The sequence below is a fragment of the Oncorhynchus keta genome, chromosome 17 (genome assembly GCF_023373465.1).
Source record: "Oncorhynchus keta strain PuntledgeMale-10-30-2019 chromosome 17, Oket_V2, whole genome shotgun sequence".
NCBI classification, from domain to species: Eukaryota; Metazoa; Chordata; class Actinopteri; order Salmoniformes; family Salmonidae; genus Oncorhynchus; species Oncorhynchus keta.
The window spans coordinates 32,735,513-32,747,797 of NC_068437.1; the positions used below are offsets into that span (position 1 = coordinate 32,735,513).

Sequence of the window (12,285 nt, forward strand, 5' to 3'; positions counted from 1 at the left end):
CCGAGAGAGAGAAAGAAAGAAGGAGAGAATTAGAGAACGCACACTTAGATTCACACAGGACACCGAATAGGACAGGAGAAGTACTCCAGATATAACAAACCGACCCTAGCCCCCCGACACAAACTACTGCAGCATAAATACTGGAGGCTGAGACAGGAGGGGTCAGGAGACACTGTGGCCCCATCCGAGGACACCCCCGGACAGGGCCAAACAGGAAGGATATAACCCCACCCACTTTGCCAAAGCACAGCCCCCACACCACTAGAGAGATATCTTCAACCACCAACTTACCATCCTGAGACAAGGCTGAGTATAGCCCACAAAGATCTCCGCCACGGCACAACCCAAGGGGGGCGCCAACCCAGACAGGATGACCACAACAGTGAATCAACCCACTCAGGTGACGCACCCCCTGCAGGGACGGCATGAGAGAGCCCCAGTAAGCCAGTGACTCAGCCCCTGTAATAGGGTTAGAGGCAGAGAATCCCAGTGGAAAGAGGGGAACCGGCCAGGCAGAGACAGCCGATGAATGACAACGGATGGTGATTCTCTGACAAAAAAGGCACAAATGGTCTGTCTTTTGGCAGACAAACTTGTCCGAAAATAGTTGACTTGAGTTGATCTACATCATAGGCTCTATACGATTTCATCTATGTTCAGGAGTATGAGTTTGGCCGTAGCCCGTTACAGGTAGAATATTAAGGAATGTTCTAAGAAGTGTTGTCAAACCAGGCACACCCCAGCTGGTGTTTCTCAATCCATTCCCGTGGGACTCTAAAGGGATGCAGAGTTTGGTTTGAACCCAGCATTAGCCTTATTTAGCTCAAACTTAATGAATGACACGTTTTACCATCTCAATACTTACTATATTAAGTACAGAATGGTTACCTGGAGGGAAATGGGGGAGGGTTGCGCTTTTTTCAATTTCAGTCAAGGGGAGGGTTAAGTATTTTTTAAATATATAGGGGAAGGTCATGTCATTTGTAATTGATAAAATGTCAATATTTTTCTATGTTTTAGAATGAGTTGCTAGTTGTGTATACAAAACATTAGGAACACCTTCCCCCTTTTTCCCTCAGAACAGCCTCAATTCGTCGGGGCATAGTTTCTTTGACATTCAGACACTGAGATACAACCTTCTATAGCAGAGGAGACCAAAACTAACTTTGCTTGGGAAGTCATCTAATTCTGTTACTATCCATTGATTAGGCTATTCACTTTCTGTACTATAGAATGTTTTTTATGGACACACTTGTGACCGTCTCTCGTTGGGTTAAAGCCACGGAAGAAGAGTAGCCAGAAGTTAAAGCTTAGATTTTTCTACATCGGTAGGGCTACTTTGTCTGGGGTGGAAAGGTCAGCCTAACTTTTGAAAGTACCATGCTTAACGACGACTCCGATTCAATTATTTGCAAACCGGGACAGTTTTGTTGCAAACAAGACATACTGATTTGGCATTGGAGAAATATGAAAATATGTACACATAGGCCTATGTCCGTTCTTGGCCTGTGATTTTGGTAATTTGTGTGGTATTAAAAAATATTCTGCTAATATGTAAAATGATGTAGAATTGCATAAATGTTTATAAACTGCTATTTGTTTCTCTGACATGCAAAAACGATGATATATTCATGCAATGCTTTTACTATAAAAAATATTTTTCCACCACTACTCCTGTCCACAGTGCTCTGTGAACCCACAACCTTCTGATATCAAAATGCCGGCGTTGCCATGTAATGCTTACAGGACAAAGAACAGTTTGTAAAACTCCATATCTACAGTGCCTTCAGAAAGTATTCATAACCCTTGACTTATTCCACATTTTGTTGTGTTACAGCCTGAATTCAAAGTTAATTAAATATGTTATTTTTTCTCATGCATCTTCACACAGTACCCGATAATAACAAAGTGAAAACGTGTTTTTAGACATTTTTCTAAATTTATTGAAAATGAAATACAAAAATATCTCATTTACATAAGTACTCACATCACTGAGTCAATACTTTGTCGAAGCACCATTGGCAGCGATTACAGCTGAGTCTTTCTGGGTAAGTCTCTAAGTGGCAGTCCACACCTGGATTGTGCAATATTTGCCCATTATTCTTTTCAAAATTCTTCAAGCTCTGTCAAATATGTTGTTGATTATTGCTTAGACTTCAGGTCTTGCCATAGATTTTCAAGTAGATTTAAGTAAAAACTGTAACTCAACCTAGAAACATTCACTGTCTTCTTGGTAAGCAACTCCAGCGTAGATTTGGCCTTGTGTTTTAGGTTATTGTCCTGCTGAAAGGTGAATTCCTCTCCCAGTGGAAAGCAGACTGAACCAGGTTTACCTATAGGATTTAGCCTGTTCTTAGCTCCATTCCATTAATTTTTTTATCCTGAAGAACTCCGCAGTCCTTAACGATTACAAGCATACATGATGCAGCCACCAACCACTATGCTTGAAAATATGGAGAGTAGGACTCAGTAATGTGTTATATTGGGTTTGCCCCAAACAAAGCACTTTGTATTCAGGACAAAAAGTGAATTGCTTTGCCACATTTTCTGCAGTATCACTTTAGTGCCTTGTTGCAAACAGGATGCATATTTTGGAATATTTTTATTCTGCACAAGCTTCCTTTTCCCACTGTCAATTAGGTTAGTATTGTGGAGTAAATAAAATGTTGATCCATCCTCAGTTTTCTACTATCAAAGACAAAACTCTTTAACTGTTTTACAGTCACCATTGGCCTCATGGTAAAATCACTGAGCAGTTTCCTTCCTCTCTGGCAAATTAGTTAGGAAGGAGGCCTGTATCTTTGTAGTGACTGGGTGTATTGATACACCACCCAAAGTGTAATTAATAACTTCATTCTCAAAGGTATATATAATGTCTGCTTTTTTTTTGTTTTACCCGTCTACCAATAGGTGCCATTCTTTGCGAGGCATTGAGAAACCTCCCTGGTCTTTGTGCTTGAATCTGTGTTTGGAATTCACTGCTCGACTGAAGGACCTTACAGATAATTCTGTGTGGGGTACAGAGATGAGGTATTCATTAAAAAAATCAACGGGGTTGAATACTTATTGACTCAAGACATTTCTGCTCTCAATTTTTTATTAATTTGTAAAAACAATTACAAACACAATTCCACTTTGACATTAATGGAATATTGTTTAGGCCAGTGACCAAAACATCTCTGTTTAATCCATTTTAAAATCAGATTGTAATATAAAATGTGGAAAAGGTCAAGGGGTGTGAATACTTTATGAAGGCACTGTAGACATGTTCTCTGCTATCCACTTTGTTTTAATTATTATTTTTGGTATAGGGCCATTTTTTTCAGCGTTCAGTGAGGGTTTATGTCAAATATATTTTGCTGCAGTGAGATCCGCTTTTCTCCATGTAACCGTTATTTTAAATAATGTTCACTCCCTAACTAGGGCTTTACAACGATGGTAAAAACTTTGAGATTTTGAGGAAAAGTGGGTTAAAATCTTCCTGGAAGTCACAGAGGGACATGTAAAAATGCTGAATTTTGGCACTTTAGCAAGTCTTTATTCAAATAAAAATCTGATTTATTTCATTCTCTGTAGTCTATATTAAAGGGAACTTCATTGAATAAACAGGCTTTTAAAATGTATACTTAAAATATCAAAGGAACGCAAAAGGCACTCATTTTGTGGAACGACCCAGTAACAGTACAAGTCCTGTCCCCGATTCACCAAGATCTCTTACACAACACAACACCCCGGAGGGTAGGCAATCCCCCCCTCCATACTCTCTGGATTGGGTCAGATTACCAGTTATGTAATTCACTTCATATCACACTGAGCCATGTTCCAAACCATAGAAAATGTACACCTTCTCCCTTCTTTGAGGTAGTCACTGATCTGCATGTGATTGGATAAATGAATGCAGGGACCTACTGTTGTATAATCAGTCATTCTGCTTTCACCAATCCAACCCAGGCAGATATTTGAAAACTTCAGCAAAGTAGAGACATTTTATGATTTGTGTGTTTCTTCATGGTCTCCAGGGAAAAAAATATCCCTATCACACTTAAAAGAAACATAATCAATACCAATGTTCACATATAAACCCATTGGACCTTAACGGTCCCAGTTATCAGAGAATAACACATGCACATGCACAGACCAGTCAGTCTGTCTGGAGAGGAAGGGTTAGAGTCTGCTTACGAATTCTCTGAATTCTCAACCAACACGTCTCAAATATCACACGGCAGAAAAATTATACACTGGAGCATCAATTGAGTCGATTACCGAGTCCCACACATATATTTGAAAAACAATGAAAAGTTTGTTAACAAAATGACAGTAAACAGCACAAAATGTCATTCAGTTACCAAACTTTGCATTTGCATTGTTCTTCAAGTAAATGTATTTTCATAACATTTTCTGAAGAAACAGGAAAATGTTTCTGCACAATCCTAGTCAGATGCAAATGTTTTTAATTATAGCTGAGCAATAACAAATCAGCTGTGGAATAGTCCCAGTCTTGACTTCAGTTCCCCTGGCAGAGACCATCATGGCTGCAACATTGCTTGATGCATCACTATGGCGAAATAAAGATTACATTTGGGAGCATCATAAAGTCAAATACATTGTCATTAGTGCCATTTCACTACTCTCTCCTCCCCCTCGGCCTCTCTTGTAGTAGTCTTTACATTCTGTACTCGTGGGAACAATCTCCCTTCACCCCCCTTCTTTCAGTATCTGCTGTAGTAAAATAATCCAATCCATTTGTTATCTTCATCATAGTCCTTTTCAGTTCAGTTTCTCCTGCAGTGGATTACAATAATCTCCCATTCACCTCCCTTACAGACTCAGTTGCAGTCTTTAGACTGAGTAAATAAAATCAATCTCCATCTTTCTCCCTCCTCTCAGTCTCTCCGGTAGTGAAAGACATTATAGCCAAGCTCCACCATGGCCCCGACCAGCATGGCCCAGAGGGGGACACACACCACACTGAGCCAGATGTCCGTCAGCCTCTCCAACCGGGCGCACAGCGTCAGACAGAAGCCCAGTTTCAGCAGCATTGCAATCAGGTACAACACCCTCTGCCACAGGTTCTGCTGGTCGTCCCGTGGGTCATAGCCGGGCTTGCACCGACCCGCCATCTTCACCACCAGCATGAGGATGAGAATGGTGTCAAATGTCCATACAGGGAGGAAGATGAGGAACCAGTTCCAGTGGATCTTGGAGTCCAGTTTGAGGACCAGCATGATGAGGAATATGAGGGTGAAGGTCCATGACAGTAGGACTCTCTGGGCCAGAGACATTCTCATTTAAGTGAGGGGTGGCCTGGAGGGGGTACGTTAACTGTGACACTGGTAAGTTCTGGTCAAGCGTGAGATGAGCCTGAAGGTGGGACACACACTAGGATGAGAGACAATATTAGCTAAACATGCCGAATTACACTGGATGTAGTAGGAGGGAGTAGCAATGTTGTCTTCCTGGCAATGGTGGATCATCATCATGATCAATCTAGTTTGCCATTGATATGACAATTTCCACTTAGTCAATTAATGACAACAATATATTGGTTAGCGTATCTAGCTATAGTTCAGCAACTACCAGTAGCGAGCAAGTCGAATTTAGCCAAATCTAATCAAGCCGATTTGACATTTGAGACAGGCAGCCATTCTTACCTGGATCAGAGGATTTGTCACCCAAAAAAAGTATCTGTAAAATCCATATCATGAATAATACTGTGTTTTTATTGGAAGTTGGTTACGAAGTGGCTACAGCATTTTATAATGTTTAGGTTTATCTTCCGGGAGTAGTTAGTGGAAAATAAATTGGACCCTCCTATAAACCACTACGATGAAATATTCTCATGAGGTTTATCAATCATACAAAACTCCCCTCTGATTGAAGGAAAATAAAAACGTGGAACCGTAAAGTACATAAACGCTGTCCATGCTTGGTTTAGTTCAGTCAATTAACTAAATGAAATATCGTCTATTATATCACAGATAAGCGATTATATTGTCCAGACACTCCATTGGCCACTCTAACTTTGAAAATAAATGTCTTCAAAAATGGAAGGAAGTCCGGGAGGCAAGATCAGGTGGGACCCTTCTAGCCAATAAGAGGGCAGATACGAGAGCGATAACAGGCACAACTTCGACATAAAGTATTTTCTCTCAAAATGTATACTTAAATCCGTATACTCGTAACAACCTAAGTATTGTGAAACTACACGAAACAAATAAACCATTACATTTTTTGTTTACCAAATTCGACACTCAATGACCTCCATACAAAAACTCCTCGCTTAGTGAGCGAATAAAACGCCACCTGCTGGAGAATACAGATTTTTGGGCCCAGTTATCCCTCGCCTCTGCCTCTGATTATATTGACAAGATAGACGTGACCGCTCTAACAATGGAAATACATGTTATACTCACAGATGGAAGGCAGGCGGTAGGAGGCGAGATCAGGTGGGACCATTCTAACCAATGAGAGGGCAGATACGTGTGTGAGCAACACGCCATAGAGATAGTTAGGACTCAATCTTTGTGTCTGTGCCATTGTAAACTGGGTGGTTCGAGCCCTGTATGGCCGTGGTATATCAGACCGTATACCACGGGTAAGGCAAAATATTTATTTTTACTGCTCTAGTCGCGTCATGCATAAGGACAGCCATTGCTAGCCAGCCAACTAAAGCTAACACAGTCAATTCAAACCATGCAGCTAGAATATCAGCAAAGTAGCTGCATTTAATTTCGTTTGACCTGTTTTTCTAATGGTATTTATTTTGCATATATCCATTCAAATTATGTTGATTCATTTCGACTGGCTGAGAAAATATGTCCTAGTCCTGATACAAAAATTCAAAATAGGACAGTGTAGATCGAATTTCAATATTGAAACAATGCTGCAAATGTTGAGAGACAGACATCAATGTTTGTACAAACCCCGGTTGTTACAAACCAAATGTTAGGCTAGAAGCAAGGGGAAATAATGTCTAGATTCTTTTTACAGTGGAGATCAAGTTAATGAATTGGCTGGGCTGAAGGGACACTGGCTGCGCAGGGAATTCTCAGATGGGACGGAAAACAAGATTTTTGCGTCATAGGATTACCGCTAAACGTTTTTTAGTATGGTTTAGAATATGTCTCAACCAATCACAATGCCTGTTTTGACCAACCCTTTGCAGAACAACGTTCTTCAGCCGCCACAGCCACATTGATGCTCGAAGGTAGAACGGGGCTAGTGACTGATAGGGGTTTAGGAATATAACTACATTGGAAAAGTAGGCACATTTTGTAGGAAACAACTTTGCCATCATCGTATTGTCAAATTTACTTTAGACAGATCGCAATGTTGTCATTAGCTAGCAAAGCTTGGGAAAAATAGATAGTAATGCTAATGTTAGCTAGTTAAAATCTGGAGGTCTCCCCTCAATCGTAGCTAAACATACTGCATCTAAAATCAATCTGGCGAGAAAATGAAATGACATGTTTTCAAGCCACAGTATTGCACTTTAGAAGAAGAAAAAATCACCAGCGCCCAATGTGGATGCATTGAGTAGAATACTCAGTTGGTCATTAGTCCTAAACTTTATCAATAAAACGTCACAATAAGGTGCTGAGCGCTAGATTCGCCTGCTGATGGGCAATGAGATCCCCAGCTCAGCTAAAAGCATTGACAAATTGGTGCCGTTTTCAAGGTACTGTTAAATAAATGTTAACTACTATCAACAAAAATACAAACGCAACATGTAAAGTGTTGGTCCCATATTTCATGAGCTGAAATTAAAGATCCCTGTAATGTTCAAATTTTGATCACAAATTTGTTTACGTCCCTGTTAGTGAGCATTTCTCTTTTGCCAGGTTAATCCATCCCCCTTACAGGTGTAGCATATCAATAAACGGATTAATATATTGATAAAAGTCATCTTGTCCGAAAGAGATTTACAAGGTTATCAAAACGTCACGCCAGGGTAAACCTACACATAACACAGCCCGTTAAGAGGCCTGGAAAATATGTTTCCTGCACAATTTTCCCCCTTTTTTCATAAAGCTCTTTTGTGGAATAAGTCATTGTTCTACCCCAGCTGGCACGAGAGGAATATTGACTTTGTTCTTGATATTTTCGAGAACAAGGGTAATATTCTCACATATGAACAATTTATAACATTGAAAGAGTTTCCAATACCTTTCAGAGAGTTTATTTCTGTGATCAACGCCGTTCTCAGTGGTCTAACTACACTTGTGAAAAGTCATCTTAATTTTGGGAATGATCAAAGTTTATCCAGAACTCAGATTGGAAGGTGTGGGTTTACTTGAAACCTTACAAATACTGTATACCAAACAAAGTTAAGGAAGTGCACTTCAACATTTTACATAAGATATATCCATGTAATTCTATGATTTCCATATTTGTGGCTATTGATGATATCTGTGTTTTCTGTGAAAAAGAAGGTGAGAATCTCTCTCACTTGTTCTTTGAATGTAAATTTGTGTCAGAATTTTGGGAAAACCTTGCAAAGTACTTATTTACCATTATGAACACTGCCTATAATTTCATCATAAAATATGTTACTATTGCAATGATAACAAAACCATTGAAATTATTGTTATTTTTTAAAATTATTGTTGCCAAATACTTTATACACAAACAAAAATTCCTAAATTCTAAACCAAAATTAAATTCAATCAGAAAAATGTGTAATTATCTTATTAAAACACTAACCCTAGTGAATAACAAGAATAACATCTTCATGATTCATTATAATAAGATATTTTCAGAGTGAATATAATTGTTTCTTTTTTGTATTTTATTTTTATTGATATTTTTTCTGTTTGAGCATTGTTAATACCTGTGTTTGGTTTGCTAGACATGTTTGATGTAGCAATGTAAGTTGATTTTTGTATTATGAATAAAATACATTTATAATTTTAAAAAAAATATATATATATATTTTAAACACAGCCCTTTAAGTGTTAGGATTTATGGGTATTATGACCCCTCCTCTTAAACGAAATGACGGCTTGCCTCTTATCCAATCATCGTTCCGTTATGCCATAGTTTGTACATCTCAATTGTTATATTGCTTAAATAGGTCTCTCATTAGTATCTTAGTCATACTTTTAGGCAATGTTGGAATGATGCATTTCATTGTTTTGCTTACTTTGTGTATTATAATTAGCTCATGTGCTTTTCTTCACCAGGAGGGGATACTATATCATGTTTTTGGGTCTGTAACCATGTTTGCCAGTGACAGTCCCTTCCCATTCAAATACTGTATTCTCTTTCAACAAGAAGTTTAGTAATAGACCCATGTAATTTCGGTTGATATAGCCAGGGTTGTTTTGTTTGCGCAATGTGCTGTCTGTGCGTTGTATATGGTCTATAAAAGGGGATCCTCGTGATTGTATTTTCCTTACTTTTTAGAGCACCTAATAAAATACTTCAAATGGTAGGCGAACCGCATCTCTCTCTCTCTTTGTCTCTGTGTGGTGGCTTAGAGCATAGTCAGAACTATAGAGAGCATAGTCAGAACTACAAATGTTTGATTATTCCATGCAAAACAATTGCGCATATTTAGCTCTATCATCAGAGTAATTCAGCAAGTAACTTCATGCTTTCCGTGATCAGTAAACATCAATTGATCATGTAATTTCAGATATGTATGGTATAGCCTCACGATATCGCTCAATATTGGCCACCGCCATTAATAGGATATTTGAGGGATATAAAATAAAAGTGAGCTATACCGGAGTATGTATAGTGTATAGTCCTTTTTGGCTTCTGCCTGTCAAGCAGGAGAAGGATGACATTTGCAGATGTAGGCAACTGTTGGCTGATAATGTTTACTTTGCAAACTAGCAAACTACTGGTTGAAACTTTGTACAGTTGGCTAAACATAGTGGTGAGTAGACCTAATGTACTTTTTTTCTCCAACCAATGTAGGCCTACCTAGCAAAGTTAACTAACATTATCTCCTTTTCAACATGTTTTTTTAAGAGCGTATTTTATCACAATTGCTGCTGACAGACATGATAGGCTACATTGATTGATTTACCACGTTGAATTGGCTAGCTAACATATCACCTCAATATGGCTAGTTAACGAGCTAACTTTAAGGAGATAAACTAGATGGCTATATACAAATATTGTTTGAGTTTCTTGCCATCTATAGTGGGGATGACAGTAGTCCGACTGACAACTTTACCAGGACGAGGATTTGCCGATGTCAAGCTCTTTTCAAAAGCCCAATCTCTGGTAAAGCAAGCTAAATGTGGAAAGGCCCTCTAGTATCTGAAATGACATGATCAATGGTTTACTGATCATAAAAAGCATGCAGTTATTTGGTGCATAACTCTGATGGAGCTAAATGTGGAATAATCGGAAATGTGGTGTTCTGACTGCTCTTCAAGAGGTGATATTAAACCCAAATAGTTCTAACATTTATTTAATCATCTCTAGAAAACGGCATGCAGTTGTCAATGGTTTTAGCAGAGATGGTGGTCTCCTTACCCCCCAGCAGCCAAATCTAAGGCACAGCACTGTATTGTGAAGTTTTGTTGATAACGACCAATAACGGGTTATATCCATGATGAGTACTCTATCTCTATGACAACAGGCACAACTCAGATAGTCGGTTTTATCAAAGTCGCTTAAATGCCACGTGTGTCCACTTAGTGAATTAGTAACAATCTAACCATTATGACACTTCCTCACGTAGCAAATTAGCAATTACATTTGTTTTTGACAGTCTTTGACCACCATAAAAAAATTCCATACCTCGTGGGTTTATTTTCACGGACATATATATATATATATTTTTGCCCTGTGGAACTTCTCGCTTTGCCTCTTCCTCTCAGATTAAATTAAGTCAATGGACTAAATAACATTTTATTTAAGAAGGCAATGAAAATCTGTATTTAGCCACTGAAATTTTTATTAAAATCTGATATCACAAATTAATGATAATTTACAATCATGGATAAAAACGTCTAATTACAGATAAAAAAAATAAAAGCAAAGTATACAAAAACGGTTGAGGTAAAACATCATAAAAATAGCTTCAGTTAAAAAGGCCTTATTGAAGTTACAAGTTAAGTTAAAAAGCTTACTTCACAATATCTAGCTGTCCTAAAAAACAAAAATATATTTACAGTTGAAGTGCCTCACAACACAGTGAATGATACAACATTCTATATCATTAAACACTCATTTTCTCTTCCTATGTAAACAGTAAACAAACAATGAAATGTAATTATTAAGTAAATCATAACATGACTGCTTTATGACCTTTGAAAAGAGGATGATAGACCGGTCCCAGATGTATTTTAGCCATCTCCTCTGACTATCATTTTCACGCCATACATGTTTGGCATGACAGTGAAAAAACACAGAGGGGAGAGGGAACATACAGATGGGACAAGCCAGGTTAATACATACTGGACTATGCAGGTTCTTAGAATGAGGAGCAAGATGTGACCAAATCATATTCACATACTCTATTTACTCCAAAATACTTTCTGGTAACTGCAGTTCTCCCAAGCTTTGTAGAAAACCCAGACACAATCCAAGGGCCCACATCCAAATGCCCACAGGTTATGGCATCATAGTGGTGAGAGTTACATTTCAAAACACATCCCAAAAAATGCAGACATTATCAGATCGAATCAAATGCTTAGAAAAGTTAGTTTTTTCTTCTCCCAAGGAAATGCTGACTAAAAAGAGGTATCTTGTGTAGAGGAGTATGGAGTGCTCCTGAGGTTGCCTCTAGCCTAAAGACTTCCCTCCAATGTCTAAGCTAAGATATTTGGGGAGGGCAAGCTGATCCTATACGTGTGCCCAAGGCGCACCTTCTACCCATGATTCCCTCTCTACACAGTGCTCTGCCTGCTCTCCTGACCATATCCCACTGACTCCGAGCAGCAGGGTGGGAATTCTATGAATATTCCATCTAAATCTGTGTCCAGGGACTCCAGCACCTGTCCAATGATGGTCTCTGGGCTGGAAGATCCACTGGGGGGAGAGGAGGAGGCACCATTGACCATGTCTGTGAGGGTCATTGTTACCTCCGTCCTGTAGAGGGGTCCTGGGGAGTGGAGAGGGGGGATTAAGGGGGAGAGGAGAGGAGACTCCATAGTTCCTGCCAGAGGGAAGGTTGTCAGTTAGGATCAATCAGTCTGGCAAGAGTATTTTTCTTATTTTTCCTACTATGGCAACTTTTCCACCCTGCGCCTCTGGAAGTTTACAGTTTGTAGTGTATGCATAGCCTAACCTAGTAAGGACCTAGTGAGGAGGACTGAGGCCCTA

At 39.0% G+C, this 12,285-nt stretch overlaps 1 protein-coding gene and 1 pseudogene across 6 annotated transcripts in view; both read right to left on the reverse strand.

Annotated features, from left to right (window-relative positions):
• LOC118395732 (transmembrane protein 60-like) overlaps positions 1 to 8,712 on the reverse strand; it is a 29,177-nt gene extending 20,465 nt beyond the window's left edge. The window contains exons 1-2 of one of the 5 annotated variants that reach the window (XM_035789599.2): positions 6,414 to 8,712; positions 5 to 5,361 (exon numbers count right to left, since the gene is read on the reverse strand). In XM_035789599.2, coding sequence (XP_035645492.1) covers positions 4,884 to 5,288 — 405 coding nt within the window. In that variant the 5' untranslated portion in view covers positions 5,289 to 5,361; positions 6,414 to 8,712 and the 3' untranslated portion in view covers positions 5 to 4,883. The other 4 variants (XM_035789598.2, XM_035789597.2, XR_008066484.1 and 1 more) reach the window with 4 other exon arrangements.
• Positions 8,713 to 10,895: 2,183 nt separating this feature from the next.
• Positions 10,896 to 12,285, reverse strand: part of LOC118395734 (proline-rich protein 5-like) — a 61,547-nt pseudogene continuing 60,157 nt past the window's right edge. Inside the window, exon 11 of the transcript XR_008066481.1 lies at positions 10,896 to 12,118. The product of XR_008066481.1 is annotated as a proline-rich protein 5-like (transcript). The remainder of the gene's footprint in view (positions 12,119 to 12,285) is intronic.